General features: G+C 38.0%; 1 protein-coding gene across 1 annotated transcript in view; it reads right to left on the bottom strand.

Annotated features, from left to right (window-relative positions):
• Positions 1-746: 746 nt before the first annotated feature.
• The window catches only part of LOC124805156 (serine/threonine-protein kinase D1), a 244,912-nt gene continuing 218,457 nt past the window's right edge, over positions 747-27,201 (bottom strand). Inside the window, exons 16-17 of the mRNA XM_047265638.1 lie at positions 15,633-15,718; positions 747-1,056 (exon numbers count right to left, since the gene is read on the bottom strand). Of these exons, the coding sequence (XP_047121594.1) occupies positions 943-1,056; positions 15,633-15,718 (200 nt within the window). The 3' untranslated portion in view covers positions 747-942. The remainder of the gene's footprint in view (positions 1,057-15,632; positions 15,719-27,201) is intronic.

Raw genomic sequence — 27,201 nt, forward strand, 5'->3', positions numbered from 1 at the left:
GGGTTTGAGTTCCAGTCCAGCACATAGTCTTAATCTGCCATAAAATTTAATAACAGCAAACTATTTGTTAAAATGTATGAAATTTTATATGAGCTGCTTATGTTTCGGAAACTTTTTAAACTGCACGCATTTTCTGTCATCGTACAGAATTTCTGTACTATTTGAAATAACTGCTGAATATCGAATTTTTAATTCAGACTGCACTGGTAACATTTAATATCACTGAAGTGCAAACAAGAAAACACTGATGAGACACATTCTTTAACTGAGAAATATGGTCCTCATTATTGAAGTCACAGTTATGATGTCAATGTATTTACCTGGTACATGAATAAGTGATATAGTACATGTAAAAAGCAGCAGCCCAAGGTGTCTAATATGCTTAAAAACCTACAAATATTGGTTAATGGATCACTGTTTACATAAACACAATTTACACATTGTAAAATGTTTAGTCATTCGCAACTTTAACAAAACTGTACCTCAGTTGTCGTAAGAGAGGAAATTACTTATCCAAACCATATCCTACCAACTATACAATATAAAAGGATTAGTAACATATTTGAATATATAGCCATAACCATCCAGGGCTTTCACTCTGACTGACTCACGGATGTGTGCGTGCGCGCCCACACACACACACACACACACACACACACACACACACACACACACACACACACACCACTTTCTTTCTGCCATTATTTAGTAAAGGCAAAGAAATATGTAAATGAGTATTGCTGGACTGAGTAATTATATACACTATAATGTTACAAAAATAAACAATTCAATAAACTGCAGTACATAACAGTAAAATCTGCAACATGCAGATGCAACATTATGTTACAAAATCTAATAGAGAGCTTGACAGGAACATCTTCATCATGTTTTGATGAAACGTCTCCAGCGTGTCCTGGCCACAGTGACCCAACTTTTGGCTGGTCAAAGGCGTTCCCTTCGATAACTTTCCCATCGTGCATCATCAGACTCGTGAGTGAGGTACCTAATGCCAACCTGCTTCTCTAGTTCTCGTAAATCGCACCATGTTTGGTAATCCTGCAAAGCAAAAATTCATAAAGACGTTGCTGAGCATCTGCTGTTAATGGTGATTATGGCAGTCGACAAATGGCTGAAATGGACAGATTTATTAGAAAACAGGAAAATGAATATTTGTAACAGTTTCCTTATAATGTGACTGTGCAACAGTGGGATTCATTATTAGATATTGCCACAAGTCAGGCTGTAAGCAGTGCAGAGTAGAAGCTAAGGTTGCTAGCTAGCATGTGGGCTACTGTAGTGATTCGAGAATTTCTGTGTAAATTCTACAACCACTTAGCCTTCTACCATCTCAGACACACAATATTCAGGACATGAGAGTGGGATGGTTGAATCCTACCAACTGTGCATCACGTGTTTGTGTGTGCAGGTTTAAAATCAGTAGCGGGAAGAAAGTAGACGTGGCGGGCAAACGGCACCGATAAGTACCTGTCCGGCAATCCACAGATGTTTTAGTGAGTGTGTAAGGAAGAACCATGGAGTTTATATGCAGCTCTGTGCTTACTATGTCATTGAATATTGTTATTAAAACAAGGACAGTTGAAAAGGAACTCCTGGAAACTATTGACGTAAGCTTGCTATAGGGAAGACTTATGTTCTGTTTCATGTTAAGAAAGGTTATGGTATCTAAGCCAACTTTCTTTTAACTGTAACCCAATTTGTTTCTGACGTTTGGCTGTACAAGAAGACACTTACAAGAAGTTACATACTTATGTGGAAAGTGAGAGTTTTATTGTGTATGGAGGTTAAATACACTGTTAAATGACGAAACTGTACCTAGCGTTATTCTACGGAGAAGAAGTCAATGGGTTAGAAGGTGGCTATCTGTGTGAAAGGACCGAGAAAATGAGAGATGAAGCTGTTACGTGTTGCCATAGCAACCAAACATAATAAAACAAGGGAATTACTCCCAGAAATTGGAATATGTTCAAGTATCCAATGGAGCAAAATTTAAATGGAAAAATGGCGACGAAATAAAAAATTCAAATTGATAAAACAGCAAAGAAGATTTTGATGTATTTGTCTAAGAAGAAATACACATAGAACGCTTCAACCGAGAAGCTCCAGTGCAGGGAGTATACAGCTCTCACACACATCATGGGAACACAGATGTGGAAACCAACATACATCTGACGCTGCCAGTACCAGCTGTTGTTCACTGGTGCTGACTTGCCTCCACATCCGCAACATGAATTCTACTCTGGGTGAGCGTAAAAAAAAACTTGATTACTTTAGTATGAAGTGGTACAAGATACTGTTGAGTGAACTTTTATTATGTAATTATCATATTTAAAGTTAGTTAAAATGCTTACAAGAGCTAAGGTATATAAAAGTATGGAAAATATACAACAGGTTGGGGAAACTCAAGACCCAGCTATGGTCATGAAAATTAGCAAAGAAGTGCCTGATTGGGCTGAGTTGATAAATTTAATCAAAGCTCAGTGTATTAAGTTAAGCTCATTAAGTTCTCATTTAAATACCCAGAGTGAATCTTAAATGCTCAGAGTGAAACTTTAAATATTCAAACGACAAATTTATGTTTGTTAAATGCCGAAGTTGACCCTCAAAGCAAAGAATTTAGTAATCTATGCGAAGGCATAGGTGCATTGATGACTGAGTTCGACGCTATAAGTAACAGAGAATTTAAAAGTAGATTTAAAGAAAGAGTTGACAAATTCTTTGACCACTCATATAAATTATATGTTTACAGACCTTAGTCAGAAACAGAGTAGCACTTTTCAAGATTTATCGAAAAGGTTAGAACTTAACATTGAGAACAAATGTAATGATGTAGAATATGAACTTATTGAAAAGTTAGGATCTTTTGAAAACGTGTACAATATTAAGTATAATGATTAGGGCCCGGATTTTAATGACAAGTCATATTTTTTTCTGAACTATAGGGTGAATTTTAGAACAATTTATACACATATCCAGGCATTTTAGTGTCGAAAAATGTATTTTAATTGTGCACATTAAGTCATATTTCAACAAATTTTAGTAATAGGTCATAGTGTGGCTAACTTTTAATATAATAGGTCATATTTCTATCAACTTTTGCCAAAAATGCATATACCATTTTTCTCGTATCTTACAGGACACACAAATAAGGAAATGAATATGTTGCCCACGAGACAATATTTAATGTGCTATTATGAAAGATAAACAGATAAATTAGTACACAGCTTTATTTCTCAGGACCGTAGCAGAAAATCGGTGTACCACAACAGTCATTTCACGAACATAAAACATCGTTGCGCAGAGTTGACAGTACACTCTCAGAGCCAACAAAGGCGGCTTCTGCCGTAATAATCATCGCAGTCGCACAGGTGTTCCCAGTAACCAGTTTGAATGCAGCCTTTGCCTTGTTCAACATGCCTAAAGCAAAGTGCTCCGACAGCGTGAAGTTGCGAGGATATTTTCGAGAATTTGGAGAGAAGTTCTTTAGTACTGATGGGAAAATATTTTGTAAACTGTGTGAAACGAAGTGCTGAAAATAACAGCAAGCAAACACTGTTATTTGAACAGACAGGTCAATCGTCAACTGTGCAATCATTCTGCAAGGATTTGTGTGAGATGATGGTGTTCTGCAGCATCCCATTGGGAAAGCTGAAGAATCCATGCTTCAGACGGTTCTTGGAGAAGTACACAACACATCCAGTTCCAGATGAATCTACACTGAGAAAGAACTAGTTATCCATATGCTACAATGATGTGCTCAACAAAATACAAATTACTATTGCTGAGCAAAAGATCTGGCTGTCAAGAGATGAAACTACGGATATTAGTGGGTGATATATTGCAAATGTTGTTGCTGGTGTTCTAAAAGTTGATGGCCCTGGAGATATGTTCCTACTAACGTGTGAAGCTCTCGATAGAGTAAACAATTCGAAGATTGCTAATTTGTTTGACAACTCTCTGAAGCTACTGTGGCCGGATGGTGCGAAAAGAGACAACGTTTTGCTGCTTGTAACAGATGGTGCTTCATATATGGCTAAAGCAGCCAAAGGGCTTCAGATTCTCTACCTCAGTATGGTGTACGCCACTTGCCTTGCACATGTGTTGCACAGAGTTGCCCAAGAGGTGCGATCAAATTACCCTGACGCGGACAAATTAATATCCTGTGGCAAGAAAATCTAAGTGAAGGCTCCGCTACGGGTGCAGAAATTCAAGGAAAAAGCACCTTCAACGCCCCTCCCACCTGAACCTGTTCTTACACAATGGGGTTCTTGGCTTAATGCTGCTGAGTATTACTGCACTAACTACACTCAAATAAAAACACTCGTCTGTGAGCTTGATAGCGATGAATCAAGTGCTATCAAAATTGTGAAAGGAGTTTTACAGGTACATTGTCTCAAAACTTGGCATACATCAACGCCAATTTTTCACTGATATTAAAAGCCATAAAAAGACTGGAAGCTGTTGGCACTCAGCTATGTGAGGCCCTGAGTGTTGTGCAACATGTGCAGAGTGAGTTGGGTCAAGTTCGTGGTCTTGTGGCTGACAATGTGAAAACCAAATTGCAAAGTGTTCTCTAATGGAATCCTGGATATTCTACACTGTGCAAAATTAGTGACAGTCTTTCAGGGAATGCCGCAACATTTGAAGATACTGAAACAAAGCTGAACTCCAGTGACCTGGCTGCCTTCAAATATGCTTCAGTGACATTTTGTGAAGTGGAGAGGAGCTTTTCCAGAAAAAAAAAAAAAAAAAACCCTATCCTAGAATTCTACGTATTGCGCTTCACATGTTTGTGTGTGCAAGTTTCAAATCAGTCGCAGGAAGAAAGTAGACGCGGCAAATGAACGGCACTGCCTAGTACATGTCAGGCAATCCATAGATGTTTTAGTGAGTGTGTAAGGAAGAACCATGGAGTTTATATACAGCTCCGTGCATATTGTGTCATTGACTACTGTTATTAAAACAAGGACAGTTGAAAAAGAACTCTTCGGAACTCTTGATGTAAGCTTGCTATAGGGAAGACTTGTGTTCTGATTCATGTTAAGAAAAGTTATGGTATCTAAGCCAACTTTCTTTTAACTGTAACCCAATTTGTTTCTGACTTTCGGCTGTATGAGAGACTTACACGAAGTTACATATTTATGTGGAAAGTGAGAGTTTTATTGTGTATGGAGGTTAAATACATCGTTAACTGATGAAAAGTAAAGTTTGTATGTCTACTCATTTCATAAATAGAAAGAGTCTAAAAATTCCTGTACCTTGCGTTATTCTATGGAGAAGAAGTCAAGAGGGTTTCCAGCAGCCAGCTGGCCAGTAAAAAAAAAAAACGTGGCTGCAAGTTCCAAGTAAGTAAAGAAGTGGAAGGTGGTTTGGGGGAATAAACCGATATAACCCAGATCCACACTCACACTTTAAGTCGTTAGACTACCAGTTCAATTCTGATCAGCAGAAAATATTTGTTATTAACAATTTATCATTTCTAGAAGGTATTTGAAATATCTTAAATTTGTAATGTTTGCATATTTTGGAAGAATTAATGTTTGTGTAGACAGCAGCATTCTCTATGTAGGAGGCAGTTCTGTTATGTCTGTACACTGGTGTTTGTAATAAGTGTGCTTTCAGTGCTAAGCGCAGCACTTCACTCACAACTCTGCTTTCAGATCTGGAATTCACTGTAGTTACAATGTGGCAATGTAACTAAAGGACGAAAAGAACTTTTAATGATATCTATTAAAGTACTGGTTACACCTGAAGTCCTAAGATGACAATTCTTGTGAGCACTACATATAACTGAAATTGTTGGATGTGAGGTCCGCCAGTTATGCAGAACACCATTCTTTCTCAGTACCCAAATATGTGCCATCAGTGGGTTTTCATTTTTATTTATTCTGCAATGTGAACAGTTTTGTTAAATGATTATAAAATTACGTGCATCTTTAGTTCAAACAAAAGATCATTTCTTTTTGTAAATACCTTTACATTTGGTGTGCATGAATTTTCTGGATCCCTTGTGTGTTAATTACTACAGGTAGCTTGTCATCTGCAACCAAATGATGTTGATGAGAAAGTATTTTTCTGGGAGTTAACCTATCTTCTAGAATGTAATTTAGATTGTCGTGATGTTTTCACGCCTATATTCGTTTTTACTTACGTTTTCATGTGGAAAGCACTTCCATTCTTCGCATCATACTGAGGTGTTGTGATGCACACGTAACTATAACAAGTATTTTCCACAAATAATGTAGTAAAACACTTTTCACTTCACCAAAACATAGTGTGATTGAGGTTTGTTGTGTGGCCAAGCCCAGTCAGTGTCCATTTGTTCACCAGAGAGTTCGGCACCAAATTTGAATTTTTTTGCATTTTATCTTTGTGTGTGTGTGTGTGTGTGTGTGTGTGTGTGTGTGTGGGTGTGCGCCCGCGCGTGCGTGGCGTGTGCCTGCTGTTTTGTTTGAACTAAAGATGCACGTAATTTTATAATCATTTAACGAAATTGTTCACATTGCAGAATAAATTAAAACAAAAACCCACTGATGATGGCACAGTGGTGCCGAAAAATGTTGGGTACTGAGAAAAAATGGTGTTTTGCATAACTGGCAGACCTCACATCCAACAATTTTAACTGCAAACACTGCCAACACAAGGAGCTGCAAACCAAAATGTTGAATATAATTGAAATGTTCATTCAAACTATCTATTTTTCCCTTGGAAGCTTAAGCCCTGAATTAAATACTAATGTACAAAGATAATGAGGAGGCAAATGTAAGAAAGAAACCAGAAACAAGTGAGGTAAAGTAAGTTAAAAGGAAAAACGTTAACTGATATAATCCACTGCTACTGTCATTTATCTTCTGCTTTTCTCACGATTTGAGAACTGAGATAACTTTTCTCCCTCCATCTTTATTTGTACCATCTACTCAATTTTTTCACTTTATCTAAATTTCACTTTGCCATCAAAGAATCAACAGCTTTTTTAATAAGTTTTCTCTCTGATACTGTCTCTTCACCTCTCAACCAACGTGTGTGGCACAATGGGTCAAGTGCAAGATTACAAATTAAAGCTGCTAGGATTCAGTCTTTGGTAGATTTTATTAAGTTTACTTGTCTTCCACGTCCAATTTTTGTATTGCTCTTTTGTTCAGTTTTAGGAAACCAAACAAAGAACACATTTGGAAACACTGTTTCTTACAGGGTGCTGGAATTTGCCAATGCAACTGTATGATTGGTTAACTTCAATGCTAATTAACTTGGAACAACTATTTCTCAGCCCAACATACCCTGCAACACTCTTACAAGCTTTACACTGTTTCTGACCACCCTGTATATGTGAAAAATGTCAAGTACCACTGTAGTTCAGAATCCATATTCACCTTTAGTTAAGCTCCACAAGTGGCTGAGTAAAGTCAACTCAAAGGTCAAAGGAAGGGACAGCTATATTGCCTGTAATAGAACAATGCCTAGTCTAGCACTGTGGCAATTAAATCAACTTTTAGGTTGAGGACAACTTTACCTTACCCCATATATTCTTATTCACAACTGGTAAGAATGAAATTTTCTTATGGCTAGTGCACTGTTAAATTATCCTGTTTTCAATTTCAAAAGAAAAAAAATCAATAAAGTTAAAACTGGAAGTCATAAACTACAATAAATAGTATATTTTCTAGATGTAGAAATATATAATTCATTCAGTAGTTGGTGCATGTTCACCCTTAACTACCTGACATCGGTCTCAGAGACTCTCGAGGCTTTGTTTTTTAAAAAAATTTCCATTATTACGCATGTGACAATCGTCAATCAATATACTTTTTTCCTTCCCTCACCAGTTAGTGCCGTGCGTTCAGCAGCTCCAGATGCGCATGAACTTGGTAGTAATTTTAAATCCGGTACTTGTGACCGACATCAGGAAGTTATGTAAGTTTAGTTTAATTACACAGGCCAACGAAAAACTTTTTTACTTTGATAGCTGATCTTGATAGATTTTTATGAGCTGAATACAAATCTAGCCTTAATTTTTTGTATGACCCATAGATTTCGAGCAATATGCTTTTCATTATATAGTATAAAAATCCTATGCTATACGGTAAATGGGGAAATTAATGAAACATTTTGTTACAACATAAGCATGGTTTGTATTTACAGTAAGCTACTAAAAACAATGATATGTGTTAACAGAGGTTTCACTTGTCATCTGGAATTGGTTTGTATTTTCTTTATCTTTTTTCTTTGAAGCTTCCTGTGTAGCTTTTTCTACGATGAGTTGCTTCCTGAACTTCCCGGTGAAGTGACCAACAGTAATCTCCCATCATGTTTGTGTTCCACGGCCTTGGTAGCGTTTTTCCATCAATAGTTTTGGATGAATTAATAAACAGCTTCCAGTCTTTATTTTTGTATTCAATACCAAACCCATTCATCAGACCGGGAATGTCTGTTCAGTACACTAAATCACCTTCTCGTTGAAAAAACTTGAAAATTGCTGCTCTCTCTTTCTATGCATGTATATGCTGGTTTCGACAGCCAATAAGTTTTTTTCTTTTAATCTAGAGCCACCCAATTCAGCTTTTTTTCATTAAGTCCAGATCCCTAACCAAATTGTTAAGCTCGGTCTGAGTAAACAATTTGGGCTCTAGACTGTCTGTGTTACAATGGAATTAATCATCATCTGGTTCTTCTAAATCAGACTTTACAACAGAAAATACTTCTGTTGGAATAGAATTTAAATTATCTGGTGGTTCAGGAACCGGCAAATCTACGCCATGCCCTACTGGTTGGATGGTGGACGGAAGGTTAGGGTAGCTTATTACCTTCTTGTTTTTCGAATTATGACCAGTAATATCAACACTGCAAAAGTAGCTATCACCGGAATGATTTCTTGGTTCCCTCCATATCATAGGAACAGCAAATCTAAAGGCTTTTTTCACCTTTTTGGACCATTTTCTCAGATAGTCAACACACACATAACATACCTTATGCGGTGCTCAAGATTTATTCTGATCACCAAGTTTAGTCCAAAGTACGATATATAAACCTTTTCCACAAAGTCTGTAACGTTTCTTTGGTGTTTTTTAAATCACAAATTCACCACAACTATAACAAAAACTGTCAGCAGTTTTTATAACCACAATTAGATGTTGTACTGAGCACATGTAGAGGAAATGGGAGAGTGAGGTTAAGCTGACAGTAAACAAAACACCATCTGTTAACACAAAAATACAATCAACCTTTTTTTGCCAGCAAATGTTTTTCAGCAGTGCTACCAACGTCATCTACATTCATTACTCCTCCATTTTAAATTATTGTAACTACATAAAAGCTGTTAAATTCTTTAAAAAAATGCTAATTTACCAATTTTAACTGTAAAATGTGAAGAAATGGTGGGTGATACAGTTTTTTTAAGTATCATATTTGGATTTCCCACCGTAAAAAATGTAAGAATAAGGTATTTTCAGCAAAAAAGTTTTTCCATAATTGGCCTGTGTTACTTTTTTTTATTTTTGTATGGTAAAAATGTCTCAAATGGAGAAAAATATAGTCCGATGGTTGGAGGGGACTGACATAGATTCTGAAGACTTGTTATCCATATGAGAACTTCCGTATGAAGACTGCAGTAATGTGGATGTTCCAGTGGCTCACATCACTGAAGATGAACACCGGTCCAATTCAGGAGTCGATGGTGATGGGCCTGAACCTCAACCCATGGAACGAGGGAATGACATTAGGAAGCCAATGGAGAATTCATCTTACGATGACGATGTTCCACTGGCAAGATATGGCAACTGCTTTGGTATGAACTGATTTTGTTGGTCTTCCCGTCCTCCTGTCTCAAGATCAAGGACCATGCTTCATAACATCATACGGCATCTACCCGGACTCAAATGTAATTTTCTGGGTGTTCTGCACGAAAATACAAAGCCTGTAGATTTGGACCTTGTTTTTCTCTGACGGTGTGTTGGGATATATAGTAAAGCACACTAGTGAAAACAATCAGAAAATTTAACCTAATTACCACAGGGAAATAGCTGTTCATGATGTAGATGTAACTGAATTAAAAGCCTTCATTGATATGTTGTACTACATTGCCATTTTCAAAAAAGCCATGCACACTACACATGCTGGTACAGCAAAGATGGCACAGGTAGAGAAATATATAGCTGCATTATGAACAAGTACAGGTTTGACGTGCTGCTCAACTGTCTTTGGTTTGACGATACAAATATTCGAACTGAACCCCGCATCACTAATTTTGCTACACCGATATCACAACTTTTTTAAATGTTTATTCAGAACTGTAAATACCTCTGATGCATCGGCAGCTTCGCTTGCATTGATGAAATGCTAGTAGCTTTAGGCGAAAAACACAAATTCAAAATGCACATCCCGAAAAAACCACACAAATATGGTTTGAAAATCATGTGCGTTACTGGTGCTCAAACTGGGTATTTGTTGGAGACTTACTTGTACTTAGGGAAACATTTTGATGGCAAAGGTCTGCCAGCTGATTACTAAAGATTGAACTAACACAGCCTGGAAGTTTTGCAACTAATAACATTGATAGAAGGTACACACAAAAACGTGACCACTGATAATTGGTTAACATCAGTGGAGCTACTGAATGTTCTAAAACAAAAACGACTGACACTAGTGGGTACCATGAAGAAAAACAAGCACGAAATCCCACTTCAGTGTCTTCCCAGGCACGACTGAGAAGTTGGATCGGCCATTTTTGGATTTACATCTGATGCTATACTAACATCTTTTATACAAAAGTTAAGTAAATCTGTGTTTGTTTCGTCCAGCATGCATCATACACCAACCACTGATTCAAATACGGAGAAACCAGAAATGATCATATTTTACAACAGCACAAAGGGCAGTGTTGACATGCTACATCTGAAATGTGCTACCTACTCCACATCTAAATGAACTCAACAATGGCCAATGGCAATATTTTATAGAATACTTGGCATATCTTCAACAATATGTATACTGTTAGTAACATTTACCAAGTGCAGTCAAAGGTCCCACACCTGGCTCTCATAGAAAATTTGGCAGAAGATCTTATAAACCCTCACCTGAAATGCTGGGTGCATAGTTTTGGCTTACGAAGGAAACTTTCAGTGCGCCATACATAGAATTATAAAAATGGATCAAACACCCAGTACGTCATCAACTGAAACTTCCGAAAAACTTTAAAAAAGGAAAACATGCTCGACTTGTGACCCCAAAACAAAATGCAAAACAGTCTATTTATGTTTTGCATGTAAGAATCCTATTTGTGTTGAATATAGTTAAAAATGTGCATTGAATACCCCTGCAATTTGTGAGTGTTTGTGCCTTGTAATTTTGAAAACCTTGTGTTAATATGTGCCAAAAATTACTTATGTATTGTAATAATATATCGAACTTTTCATAAATATGTAAGAATATTGGTATTATAAGCATTTGTACTGTCAAATCTCAAATTTTTTAAGTTCCTACAATTCTGCCCAAAATGTGTAGACTTTTGTCATGTGTTTATTATTAATATTTATAAGCACACTTTTCACATTTTGAAGATGTGTTACGATTAAAATATTATGAAAACAAAGACGTGACTTTAATTTCTTGCAATATTTTAACATTCTTTAACAAAAAATTTAAAACATGCAAACGGTCTCTATGACTGACGTGGGGTAGTGTATGAGGCATACACATCAGGTGGCTAAGGGTTAACAATAAGCATACATAAAGACCATATACTTTAGAGTTATTGAGATGCTTTGAATTGGTGCTTGTTGCAATCCAAACACATTGCAATTATTAAAATAACACACTTTTGTACTTGCCACTTTTCTTCAACAAATATGTATTTCTTTATTGTTGGGGGGAGGGGGGGGGGGGGGGGGGGGGGGGAAGGATAAATGAAACACATGGGCTCCAAAAAATGTTCCGGTCTCAATGTTGTCTGTTTCAGCGCTTGGTATACATCAAACCTCTTCTATTTATTTAATACCAATGTTGACTATTAATTATCCCAAATTTCTTCTGTAGTTTCAACCTCAACTATTCCTTTCTCTTACACAATATTTTGATCACTGACCTGTTCATCTTTGTCAGGAGGAATCTGGAATCCACACAGAGAACACACATGACAATCACTCACAATGTCTGCTGAAGATGACTAGGGAAGATGTATAGGTACTGTCACGGACACTGATGAACCACATTAGGACCATACGCTTAGCAACACATTGGTGCACCTCAGGATTACATATGGGCTTAATGCATACGTCATAGATGACATCTCTCACTTTTGTCTCTTCTACGTAGGATCATCGTCCACTATCTCATTGGCCAATACAGAATTTTCAGATATGACTAAAGTAGAAGTTTAGTCACTTTTACTATAGCCCAACTTTTTCACAGACGTAAAAATTATTGCAAGTTCACATGGGTTGTAGTCTACAGATTGGCAATTGCCATTGTAGTGTTCACTGTCGTAAACCTGGTCTTCCAAGAACCTTACATGTGCCAGTGGTCTTACTTCTTCTGTTCTCGTGATGAACTGTTTATGAGTAATCATTCCGAATGTCATCACTGAAACAGAAACAAACTACGAATTGTATTCTCAGCCTCTCCACCACAGGTCAGAAAAAATGGTGAGGAACCTGTTGTATTTTGCTTTTCTGTCTTGTTTCTGAAAGTCAAGACAGGTAGTATCACATCCCAGCCTGTCAGTTTCATGTCAACATACACTGAAAGAAACCTGCCAATGCCTTATTAAAATTTGCATGAGGTCTTTCATCTGCAGATAGAAAGGTTAGACAGAGGCATAGCTATCTGGCAAATAATGCCTGCTTCTGATTCTATAAAGCATTTTTGCAGATCCTAAATGACTTGATGACAGAACATCATGAAAAATCATCAGTAGTGCTGGATATAAAGGAGCTTTGACAACAAGCAATTACTCAGTCCCATTGTGATGTAACTCCTTTTATAGAATGCTCGATGTGTTGGTTTGCATTCTCCTTTGACTTACTGACTGCCAAAGCAACTGCAAGGCACTCTTTCTCAGGCATACAGTAATTCTTTTCTGACTTAGGGACTGCTCTGGATGCATAAAAAATCTCTTTCCTGCAACTTCCTGAATAAGCACTGCAACTGCACATATTCTTTAACTAAAATGTATAATTATGTCTCAGCATTCTCATCACAAAAGTACCATAACTGGAGTAGATGTTAGTGCCTTCTTACAGATCAAGTAAGATCTTTCTTGTTCGCTGCCCAAGAAAATCTGGCATCTCCCTACAGCAGTAGCAGCCATGCCTTTGAACTGAAACCCTTTATGAAGTGTCTTTAGTAGAAGCATATTTTGAGGGAGCCTCTCATCACAAACATTCTGAAGAGTTGGAAAATGTGTTATGATATTACTGCCCCCCCCCCCCATTTCTTTTTGTTCAGGACAGATTCTGTTTAGCATTAACTAAGTGCTTCACGACTTATTTCAGGTGAAGAGCTGCATTGTGGACACACATCAGCACAGTTGTCAAGTGAATCAGATGCTCTTTGAAGTCTTTGAAAAACTAACAATTTCATGTAAGTTGCAAAGACTTGCTGTCCATTTAAGGTATCAAAGATTATGCATTCATAGATGGCTGGAGTATTACAAAGGCCAAATGGGAGAGCTGTGAATACACAGAGGCCATCACATCTTTTCCTGGTCGGCCTTGTCAATCTCAATTAGGTTAGTGTTGGCAGAAGGTACTTTCAATTTGCTATCTTCAGGACAATGGCCTCATTTCTGTTTGTGGTGAGTAAACAAGTGGCTGGAACCTGTGTATGACGACACTGAACAGCTGCAGCCTGTTGGAGTGTGACCTCAGTGCAGAGTACCACGATGGACTTTAGGGTGGAGATTGACTACAGTCATCTGCTGCTGTCTGGAATTCGTAGAATTGTCTGCTGTTTTATGTCTTGCAACATAATAGTCTTCTTTCTTTTTGGTAGGGCATCCACAATGAATATGTACTGGTGCCCTGTCCTTTGTTTCCAGATGTCAAGTTTTCTGCACAGAAATGGTATTAGCAAGGGGAGAGGTGTCATTGAAAACCTTGGATGTTGTCTGATAGCTGTGGCATAAGTTTAAGGTTTCCGAATCCTTTCTTCAATGTTGGTTTGTCTTGTACAGATCAGGACTGCTGATCACTGAATCTCTTCTTGTATTAATTATGCTAGCTCCTCATGGCTGGGTCTGAGAGTGAACACTTCTATGTCGTGCCATATGGGTTTGAACTTAACAAACATCACAAAATCTCATATATCTTTCACTAATTGTTTGTCTTGTTAGCAACAAAAGGTCCAGATGGTCTTCCACAGGTCAACATTCAGAAGTGATTTGAATATCTTTCGGTGTTGTCTTTTCTGGTGCATCGAATCAGTGTACTGGCACCACCTGATGGATTTCTCTGTCGTTCTGCCATTGTGCAAAAGAAGTGCTTGATATATGTTCTCTGCCATGACCTGCATTAGATGTGACACTTTGTTGGCTCCCACAATTTTCTGGTTCATTGCGCAACACAGCACTAAATACTAAGTATCTACACCGTACTGCCCAAGTAAAAGGAACATTGGTAAGGCAGATCATGCCATCCCACCTGTTGCATTAAGTGATGTGGTCGAATCCCTTTAGCCATTTCACTGGTTCCTGACCAGTATCTCTCAAAAATACTGCTTGATACTTGATTTGCATCTAACTCACCAATGCTTTAGTACTTGTTAGTTAATTGACAATGGAAACCATTAAAGGACTGTACTGTTTTTATTCATATTCTCACTCATGGAGGCAAAGGCTTTTACAAAACCTTGTTGGAGTCATAGCAATGTTGCACTATTACATTATTGACACATTGATCTGCTGGACAATATGTACTGAGATCAGCTGTTCAGTTCATGGTTTTCACGTTATTTAAGATGGGATGGAACTTCAGGCATATATCCACAGATTTACTTTGACTGATAAAATTCTTGTAAATGATGATGGCAACTTGTAACAATTGAAACCAATAAACTTTTAAAAAATAATAAAGAAATACATAATAAAAAAAGCACTTTCATATCAGCTGAGGGCGGTAAAGTATGATTTTCAGCTAGTTTCTGCAACTTGTGGGGCTACTGAAAATATTTTAAAAGCTATTAGTTCTGTTACTTCTCTTTCACTTTTTCCTTATGCTTATCTTGATAGAAGATTTTTATCAAGAAACTTCAAGGCATAAGCTCAATACAGGTATATATAATAATTTCTTCTTTATTGGGTCTTGTGTCAGCTTCTTTTTCAGAAACTTTCTTATCTATCTTTATAGCTCAGTCAATTCTACATTACCTTTTTCAATAATTCCTTGTTCCACTGTGAATTATTCTGAGCATAACAACTCACTTGATGGCTATGTAAGTGTGATTAATTTGATCTACTGTTTTGTTTTCTTCATCAATATTTGTGGATGCTACCTGTCACTTAACAGTAATTGCTTAGTCCTCAATGTAATTTAACAATGATTATAAGAACAGAACGAATAAATCTTCGCCTTCTGAAACTGTTATGAGTAAGGAGTACATTGTAAAAATTAATAGAAGAACCTCACCTGCAACCAAATATGTGCAAGAGATTTATCTACTGTAAATCTTTTCCTTTGTTTCACTTGTAGCAAATTATTGATGAGGTCAATTGCTGTAACACAAAAGGAAAATTATCATTATTGACAAATTTAAGAACATCTTGACACTAAACAATGTAGATTATTCTACACATTGAATTTACAATAACTACTATGTCTAACTTTAAGAGACAAAAATGTTTGATGGTATTGACTCCAGAAATAATTATATTTATAAAGTCACAGAAAGGAGAAAACAGAAGGATAAGGTTATAGTTTAGCATCTTGTTGATGCCTGAGTCACTGGACTGAGCACCAGCTCAGTTTGTGAGGTATGGATTGCAACCTGTTTATGAAACTGCTCCGGCATATGCCAGGAGTGATTTAATGAAAACACAGAAACCCCACAAACAATATGTCCGGAAACTTACTTCATTTCACGTCGGTGAAATAAATGCATGTAATGAAACTGCATAGACACACATTGTATGACAGCATTGATGTCGTCTTTATTCTGAAGACTGATATGGTGCAGCTCTCCACACTACTCTATCGTGTGCAAGTATCTTCATCTCTGAGTAACCACTGCAACCTGCATCTACCTGAACCTGCTTACTGTAGTCAAGCCTTGGTCTGTCTGTACAGGTTTAAAAGTGCCTCCCCCCCCCCCCCCCCTTCCATTACCAAACTGACTACGCCTTGATGCCCTATGGTGTTTCCTCGTAACCATCCAATATTTTATAGTCAATATGTGCAAAAAATTTCCTTTGTCCCCTATTTAACTGAGGACCTATTCATCAGTTAAGCACTCAGCCTATCCAATCTTCAGCATCCTTCCACAGAATTACATTTCATTAGCTTCTATATGCTGCTTCTCTGAACTGCTTATCCCAATATTTCACTTTAGTACAAAGCTAAGCTACACTCCAAACAAATGCTTTTCCAAAGTCTTCCTAGCACTTAAATTTACACTGAAAATTAAAAAGTTGCAATTTCCCAGAAACCCTTTTCTTTCTATTAAAGTCTGCCTTTATACACATTCTGCTTCAGCCACTGTCAACTATTTTGGTGCCCAAACAGCAAAATTCATCTACTACTTTCAGTGTCTCATTTTCTGATCTAACTTTTCAGCATTTCTTTATTTAATTCAATATTTACTTGTAAATGTCTTTCCATAATCCTATCCATTCCATTCATGTCATCTTCCAAACAGTTTGCCATCTGTCATAGAGTTATATCAGCAGCAAACCTCAAAGATATATTTCTTCTGCCTAAATTCTAATATCCTTTCTAAATTTCTCTTTGGTTGTCTTTACTGCTTGCTCAATGAACAGACTCAATGAACTACAACTCTGTCTCATTTTATTTTAAACTACTGCCCCCTTTCATATCCTCAAGAAACAAAACCTTTCATATCCTCAAGAAACAAAATTCAATTTGACTACATGTGAGACTTTCCTTACAATTTCAGCCATTTTTATGTACCTTCAAATTTTTTTATTAAGACGAGTAGCCAACATTTAGCTGTGGAAATATTTTTTAAATGCCTGGAACTTCTCCTGCATTACATATTTCTATTTTATTTGAATGTTTAGCTTTTCTCCATGTACTTTTAATGAATGTTAGGTTTTGTCAAAAATATAGAAGTTTACTATTGTCAAAATAACTCCTTTTAACCATTCATGTCCTAATAATTTACTAGTCTATTTCGATCATTGAAAACTAAAATACTAAAACCGTACTTATAAATTATTACTCATTATTTTCACAGTTTTTTTTGTGATGCACCCTGAGATATGGCTCTTTGCACATGGCTGTTTTACACTCTGTTCATTTTCTGAAGCTATAATAATGGGAAAAAATGTTTCATAGTTCATAAAATGAAGAAACATCATAATAGAGCACACACAATGGTTTCAATAACCATTTTATAAAATCAAAATCAGATATAAACATTTGAAGTTTGAAATAATTCTTCTTGCACAAAGTCAGGATTGTTATCATTGTCACTCTCACTGTCGCTGTCAATAAAATCTTACTCCAATTCATGCAAAACTACATGGCCGAAAGAAACATGAAGGCATGTCTATGGTTTCTTTACATACTGAGTGAACAGCTGCCACTCTTCAGCAACTTGATTCCATACAACAAATATGATCTACCAGCTAATTTAGAAACTATAAGGAGTGATCAAAAAGTTTCTATTTGAGGACGTTGCTGCCATGTACATGCAACACAAGGAGATTCCGATGCATGTACACGCAGTGTCACTCCTATGAACCATCAAGCACATTTTCTCTGGTGTTTCAGTAGATATTTGCAATTTCGTTTTTGCACTGTGCAGCTCAAGTTAGCACACACAAATATGGCTCATCACATCTTTCATGCAAAGCCCACTGTCGACAGGAAGTGTTGGTTTATTTCCCGTAAAAATAAATAAATTAATTAATTAATTAAAAGGGGGATTTTATGTGCCCATTTGATAGAGTGATCCCAGGTTAGTCTACTGTGATATTTGACTTATTGATATGTATCAAGAGGGGCAGTAAAATGTGGAGAATAAACAGCAATCCAGCAAGAACTCAAGTAGTGCTGCATGATTGGCGGCAGCAGTCAGTGTGGGCCAGGGCATGCTTTCGCAGCTGGAATACTTTTTATTCTTCGATTTTTACTGTCCCTGTTAATGTGTATCAATAAAATAAATACACACTACACTAATCTGAAACTGATTTATTGAATGGGCACATGGAAACAAGCCTATGCTTTACGTTGACAATGGGCATCATATGAAAGACGTGATGAGCACTATTTGCATGGGTTGACTCCAGTTACACTATGTATAAACAGAATTGCAAATATCTGCTGAAACTCCAGAGAAAATGGGCCTAACAACTGTTAGGAGAGACACCCTGTATAAGCACCGACAAGTAGGCAAGGGATTAGTGTGGTATTCGTGTGTTTCCGACATGCATGCGGTAAAGGGGAAACGTGAATGTTTTACCAAATGGGTATCTTCAACCAGGTGCGTTGGTGGAATGACTGCCTCAATCCTCATGGCAATTTTGCTTAACTTGCATACTGATTCTGGACTGTATGGCCTTAGAATGGAAACTTTTTGCTCACCTCTTATACATTTCCATGTTCTACTGGCTATTTTAGAAACACAGTGAAGACCAACCGAGCCCATCAGTATATGTGATTTTATATTTAAAAATAGGAAAAATCATACCCTATCAAATGACATGATCAGCAGTCTACCAAAATTTACACGGTGGCAGTTAAAATTTTAAGCATCAGTGCTAAAGTGGCCCAGGTCTAGTACACTAGTAGTGGAATGGGAAGGCACCTTTGAAACCCGAGAGTGATGGTTAAGAGTTTAGGAAGTCTCAGAGATGGATGCAAATGTGACCAACTTCCTTAGCAAATTGCACTGATTAAGAGATACAAAATTACTTCCATATGCAAAATAACATTAGCTATGGTTTGCAAATAAAACAAACACACTAATTTCACAGAATCAGTGTGACAAGTGCAGTGAGCCTAAGATTTCATCTGCACCCCAAAAACTTTGTACACAACAAGCAATTTAATTACAGAATTAAACATTATTTTTAACATCTGTATTTATATTCTTGGTTTGGAACATGAACAGTGTATGTAGTGTATTCGTAATTAAATCAGGCCCAAGCACAAGGTAGTGACGGCAATTACAAATGGCTACCTCACTATGTGAATCAATAATTACTCACTGGATTTGCAAATAGTATTTGTACAATAAGTGAAAGCAGCATAATTAACTTTTAAGTGAATAATATATTACTTACATTAACTTTCATTTAAATCGTGTTAATTTATCACACAAAAAACACAGTATAATGTACCAAAACGATCAACATGTTGAGGAGCTTACTTTTATAACGCAACTGATCATATAACATATTGTAATCAACATAAACATAGATACATGTAGTTTTTGCAACTTTAGCATGACAACCCATGGGGGGCAAGGAATGGAGAACTATGCTCTGGAGGGGGCACTTTTGCATAAATAGTGTTAGGTGTTAGGGCTGGTCGTTGGCAGTGTAATCTTCGGTTTCAGATATGCTGTGGCAATCTGTTGCTATAGGGAAGTTGGAGTGTGTTGCCTGAGGGTGACAGACCATGTTTGTACAATATTGCACTTAGAATTTTCATAAAATTTTGAACTGTGTCTGGCAGTAACGATTTAGCATAGTATATTCAATGAGCTTTATACACTGAAACACCAAAGACAAGGCTAAAGGCATGCATATTCAAATACAGAGATGTGTAAACAGGCAGAATACGGCGCTACAGTTGGCAACACCTATATAAGACAACAAGTGTCTGGTGTAGTTGTTAGATCAGTTACTTCTCCTACAATGACAGGTTATCAAGATTTAAGTGAATCTGAACTTGGTGTTATAGTCAGCGCAGATAAGGTGGGTAGATCACGTAACCAATGAGGAGGTATTGAATAGGATTGGGGAGAAGAGAAGTTTGTGGCACAACTTGACTAGAAGAAGGGATCGGTTGGTAGGACATGTTTTGAGGCATCAAGGGATCACAAATTTAGCATTGGAGGGCAGCGTGGAGGGTAAAAATCGTAGAGAGAGAGACCAAGAGATGAATACACTAAGCAGATTCAGAAGGATGTAGGTTGCAGTAGGTACCGGGAGATGAAGAAGCTTGCACAGGATAGAGTAGCATGGAGAGCTGCATCAAACCAGTCTCAGGACTGAAGACAACAACAACGACAACAATGAGCGATGGGACATAGCATCTCCGAGGTAGTGACAAAGTGGAGATTTTCATGTATGACCATTCCACAAGTGTACTGTGAATATCAGAAATCTGGTAAAACATTACATCTCCGACATCATTACCGCCAGAAAAAGATCCTGCAAGAACAGGACCAATGAAGAGAATCGTTCAAGGTTACTGAAGTGCAACCATTCTGCAAACTGCATCAGATTTCAATGCTGGGTCATCAGCAAGTGTCAGCCTGTGACCCATTCAACAAAACATCATCAATATGGGCTTTCAGAGCTGAAGTCCCACTTGTATACCCTTGATGACTGCACGACACAAAGCTTTACACCTCGCCTGGGCCCACTAACAACGACATTGGACTGTTGATGTGTGGAAACATGTTGCCTGGCCAGATTTCAAATTGTATCGAGCGGATGGACGTGTACAAGTATGGACGCAACCTTATGAATCCAAGGACCCTGCATATCAGCAAGGGACTGCTCAAGCTGGTGGAGGCTCTGTAATGGCGTGGGGTGTGTGCAGATGGAGTGATACAGGATCCCTGATATGTCTAGAAACAACTGTCAGGTGACACATACATAAGCATCCTGTCTGATCACCTGCATCCATTCATGGCCATTGTGCGTTCCAACGGACTTGGGCAATTCCAGCAGGACAATGCGATATCCCACACGTTCAGAATTGCTACAGATGGCTCCAGGAACACACTCTTCTGAATTTAAACACTTCCACTGGCCACCATACTTCCCAGACATGAACATTATTGAGCATATCAGGGATGCCTTGCAACATGCTGTTCAGAGGAGATCTCCATTTCCTCGTACTCTTATGAATTTATGGACAGCCCTGCAGGATTCATGGTATCAATTCCCTCCAGCACTACTTCAGACATGAGATGAGTCCATGCCACGTCGTGTTATGGCACTTCTGTGTGCTTACGGGGCCCTACACGATATTAGACAGGTGTACCAGTTTCTTTAGCTCTTCAGTGTAGTTAGCTTGCAGAGATGCTGTAACTGGGATACATCTGGAGGGGGTGTATGGGGGGGGGGGGGGGTGCATGTCAACGGTCTCCCCCTAGACAATGACGAAGAGCCTCAGAATCATGTGGGACCGTACATTTTAGAAATCTACCTGATGTATGCAGTATTAGTATCATGAAAGTCAGGATCATTGTAGCGTTTGCTGTGAGATGTTTTAAAAACTGTACAGGGCTATTCAATACAAATAGAATGAATGATCTCGCTGGAATATTTTTTCTGGATGAAAACACAATTCACAGGAAAATAGTTTTAATCTTCTAGAGAATCTACCACTGTGAGGTAGCTTGTGCGCCTCAAATTACAGAGGGCTTAATGATTGGGAGCAACCACATTGGAAGGGTATTTGTGGAAACACAAACTGATATATGGTACCTGAAGAGAGGCAGCAACTTACTTAGTAATTGCAAGGTCAACAGTGTGGACAATTTTAAATTCAGTGCAATAGTATTTGTAAAATGACTCTTAGTGTTCATTAAAAAATGACGATCATTCCACTTGGGACCTGTGGAATGGTACATTAGCTTATTTGTTTTAGTTTAAATATTTGTCATGTATTGTTGTTTTTCTGACATGTTCCACATCCTGGAGGACCTCCTCACTATGGATCAATTGGAATGAAAGTAAATCTAATCTAATCTAATCTAATCTTGACAGATCTGGTCTTGTAAGATAAACCAGCTGAAATGAAAAGGGAAGCAATGTGGGTAGCAGAATTTTGCATAGACCATAATTTAATTATTTCTAATTAGGAAAGAAGGATGTGCACATGGGGGACCCTGCAGACACCAGAGAGTTGCAGGTAGATTATATGAAGGCAGGACACTGATTTACAAACTAGTTTTTATGAAGCAAAATATTTCCAGGGGCATATGTACACTCTGACCATAATTTATTGGTTGTGAATTGCAGATTAAAACTGAAGACATGAAAGAAAGATATGAAATTAAGTAGCTGGGACCAAGATAAGTTAAAAAAACCAGAAGCCATGCCATAATTATGTTTACAATTTCTTTTGTACAACCTAAAGGTACAATCATCTTATATTTGAAGGCAGGTTTTTGTTGCTTTTCAATTAGTCATAATAATGTCGGATGTATATAGAGTGTCACAATTCACCTAATGAAGGTTTGCATGAACAAAACAAAAAAGTGTAAATGTGCCTTTCGCAGCCGTTTTATTTTTATATGCACACAGATCTACATAAGGCACTAATATTGTGAGTTTAATTCATTTGAATTGATTAGACTAAGAAGGGAAAGATTCCACTTTTCTGACAGTTTTAAAACACATCTGTTGAGCTCCAATAAGAAAACATTCCACCAACCGTTATGCGCCAGTAACCTAGTAAATACCTCACTGAGAGCAAGAAGGGAAACACTCATGGAATGGTTTCCTTCTTTCTTCACTTTCTAGCCAACAGAGGGCTTTGAAGTTATGTGAAACAATTTACACGGAAAGTTAATCTATTTTTCAATAGTTATCAGATTATTTAGAGCATTTTACTTTATTATCAGTGTTTCGAACAATGTCCGCAACACCAGAATCTGAAGAGAGTCCTACTGAGAATAGAAGAGGTTTATTTGTTGCTTCAGCAGTTTATTGTTTATTTCTGATTTAGCAAGAATGTCATTAACTTCTTTTGAAGGCGGAGATGATGTTCAGTTCTCTAATATAATGTGGGAGGTTATTCCTGTGTCGGGTTCTTGCTACTAGAAAGACTTTGAGAAAGTGGCTGAATGATGCAATGGGACACAAGGGATTTTCTTCTGATGAAAATGGATGTTTCTGGCACGTTTTCAGAGAAGAACGTTAGGGTTGAGGAGAAATATGAGGGGCAGTGTACATTGATAAGACAGTAGAGAAGACAGGGGATATGGAAATCTCTGCACTTGTTCGTGCGCAGTGAGGATAGCTGTGTATATGATGGTGAAATATGATCAAAGAGTCGAACATCTCCGATACAACAACAACAGCTGGCATTCATAACCAGTTCCAGGTGCCATGAGCTTTCTGAGAAAAACCTTACAGGATAACATCACTATAATCAATTTTGGAAGTATAAGTGTTTGTACAAGTTTCTTTTTCAGGTCAAGAAGGACGAGCTTTTTATATTTTTGTAGGGCCTGTAGAGATGCCGATGCCTTGTTGCACATTGCAGTTATGTGCTCTGTCCAATTCAGATTTTCATCTATTATCTAGACTCTTTGCTGAGGGAGAGAAGTTGATATTTGCCCCTTTTACAACTAAATACTGCAGGCATTCCCAATAATTCGGGATAATGAGTCTAGAATGACTAACCAATACCGCTTGGGTTTTGGATGGGTTGAGATTTAACCCTGTACCATGCACCGATTTTGATAGTGTATACAGGTCAGCTTTGAGAGTCTCAATAGCTGCCTTCAGTTTTATTGGTTTTTTATTTAGATACAACTGGAGGTTGCCAGTGTACATGTGGTATTTGCAGTAGGACAAAGCTGACGACACATCACTGACACACAATGAAAAGGGTATAGGATGTAATACTGAACCCTCAGGAGTGCCTGATACTACTTGCTACCCTCGTGACTTTATAGTGCCAGACGTGACACATTGCTGGCAAGATGTCAGGTATGAGCAAAACAAATTGCACTGCACTTATTGAGAAATTTAGGTCACCGAGTTCAACAAAGAAAATGTCAATTTGACAGTGTCAAAGGCTTTGCTGAAGTCTAAGAAGCACACGATAGTCGCTTCTTGTGCATCCGTGGCAAGCTTCTGTTGCCTCTGTTATTGCTACAATGTTTATGAAAACGCGACTGGTATTTGTCCAGTAGATTGCTTGTAGTTAAGTAGTTTGTTGGCTGGTCATGGACTATAAACACTAAGGCCTTGGATGGTGCAGGAAGAATGCAAATAGATCACCAATCATAAGGTTCTGTGGCACTGTCCTTTTTAAGCGGGGGCTTAACTACTACCTGTTTCCAGGCCTTAGGGCAAACATTTGGTTTAAGGACTGGGTTAAGATATCTGGTATAGCGGGCAGTAGTGGGTCGATAATAAGCTTCATCATATGGATTGTGGTGCCATCATGTCTAGCACATGCTGATCTGGTACACACAATGGCTTTTCTAATGGTATTGCAAGCAACATACGTTAGATATAATTTTTCGTGGCAACAGTTGCTTATGCTCATGAAGTAATCAGCGAATCTCTGTTTCATTTACAGTTCAATTGTGGTTCTAGGTAATGTGAAGTAGTGGGTCAGTTCTTTGGCTGGGACAGCTTTTAGTTTACCTATACCAAGAACGTGCAGGTTTTTCAATAGGACAGCTGGTCTACGAGTATTTCTCTTGTTGATTAATGTATTAACGTATGGGCATGCATTTGTCACAGCTTGACTGACTCTGTTCCATTTCTGCTTGTAAGCAACACGATTTTTCAGACGTGGAGCACAGTTTGTACACCCAATGTGCAGCATTTCTGAGATTCATGAGCTGTTTTAGTTCTTCAGTCAACCACAGTGCAGATAGTTGAGAGGTATGAATTATTTTGCTTCAGAATTTCATTACAAATATATCAATGAGAGGGTGACTACTGTTTATATGGTGGGCAGGAGCAAGCTGAAGTAGTGACACATTTGGAGAAGAAAGCATCAGCTTAAATTTCACACTGTCAGGACTACTGCATAGAAAATTTATGTCAGCGTCACCGGCTATAATAATAAGTGCGTATGTAAATTCAAGACATGAAAGAGCAGTTTCGAAACCTATTTTTTGAGGTTTCCAGAGGACACATATCAGGCACTTTCTGTTATGAACATGATATCTATGGACATATTTTCCATTAGTATATCTTCATTATTGTTGGATGTGTGTAGCACAATAGATGATAAATCAAAGCAAATGCAAGCCCCTACTCCACCCTTTGATCTGTTACTTCTGTTGTATCTTAGAAAGATGTACACATCTAGATTTATCAAACTTGTGGGAATACTTGGTTTGAGCCAATCTCAACAGAAGTATTAAATCTATGTATGTCTTGAAACATATGATGGAACTCCCTTAGATGAGCTGACAATGATTGGACAATTGCATACGCATTCAGGGGCAGAGTAGGCGAGGGTGCCACTGCTGGACACTTGCAACTCAAGTCTCAGTACTGGCAACAGAAAAAGCATAATGAAAACATGTTGAGGTGGGAGAGTGCAGGTTCCCAGAAGTGAAATCAACAGCTGTCTTCAGGGAGGAGAGAGGTTTTGTGGCCAAGGGCAGCGGCATTTGCAGCGGACGTTGAACAGCAGACTTACGACAGGAAAAGAAACCTGCTAAACAGAGCTAGAATGATCTGTGTGCAACAGCACTGAAAGCAAGATAAACAGCATAAAAACAAGGTGTATTATTAATCCTAAAATACTAGTGATGCTTAGTATGTATGCATAGTGGTACGTTACAAGTTACAGTTCCATAACTGTCCACACTGTGCATCTGGGTTGCATTAAATGCTTCAAGCATGCAGTAAGGAAGTGGAATCCAGCATGAATGGAAGTGGCTATTACTTGGAGCGGCGGCAACAGAGTCAAAAGGCTAGGTCACAACACCAAATTTATGTATGGTAAGTTTTTTTTCTTTTTTTTTTTGGGTAGAATATCTGTATACAAAAATAACATGTATCATTAGTATCAATGGGTGTTACGAGATTATATTCATTGCCTGGGTGTTTTGGATGTTTAGAATTGCATCAATGATTTACACATCCCTGGCTTATCTAACAAGACTATATGACAGATATGAGCAAGAAACTAAAGACAGCAATAAAAAGAGTATTACAAAAGAATGTGCAAGAACAGCGAGGACCTCTTCCACAACATGGCCCAAGGAAGTACTTGTCACCGACAGAAGTGACACTACAGTGCAGTGCAAGTAGCATGGTTTCCACGCATAATATAGTAACCCTGTCAAAGTGCTTCCCCAACAACTGTCAGAGGTGCTGTAGTGTATGATGCTTGTGCACTTACTCTTAGAACAGTTTTTTATTCTGCTGTTAATTAGTTACAAGGTACTTTAGACTATTGAATGTTCTAGTTGTTGGGTGTGTTCTACTTTAATGTAGAATGCCTTGACCTAGTATCCATCGTTAACCAACTCCTTCTGCAACTGAATAAAGTGTTTAGTGATTATGACATGAAGAATCTCTGTCACATCAGCAGCTAATATCACGCATGTGATAATTTGTTCTGTCAGCCACAGACACAGAGCCACCCCGACACTGGTGACCCCGATGTGATAAAATTAGCCATAATATATCATGGGAAGGACCTGCATTTGACATGACAGATGCATCGACAGAGCCCATGCCTTCTGCCTCACAACTCCCAGTGTCTTTGCTGTGCTTTGCCACCCTTCTGGCAGCATAACCCGCTGTTATGATTTACCGAAACTGATAAAACAGGTTTCCGCTTCACCGGAAGAATATATCAGACAAATCCCAACCATAGAAGACATTGGCAACAGAAGACCCTCACAATATTTGCGACCCCTGAAGAGAAAGGTGAATATGGCAACCATGCCTGATAGTTTGTTGTGCACACTGTGGAGTAATTGCTTTCCGCCCCAGATAAATGCCATTATTGCATCACAAACTGGCATGCCCTTAGACCCTGTAGCAGAGTTAGCTGACAAGATATCTGACGCTATATCGCCTGTCAGTGAGTACAGTAGCGTGCAACAGCTTTTTGCTGCACTTGG

Source organism: Schistocerca piceifrons, chromosome 1 (assembly GCF_021461385.2).
Source record: "Schistocerca piceifrons isolate TAMUIC-IGC-003096 chromosome 1, iqSchPice1.1, whole genome shotgun sequence".
In the NCBI taxonomy this organism is placed as follows: Eukaryota; Metazoa; Arthropoda; class Insecta; order Orthoptera; family Acrididae; genus Schistocerca; species Schistocerca piceifrons.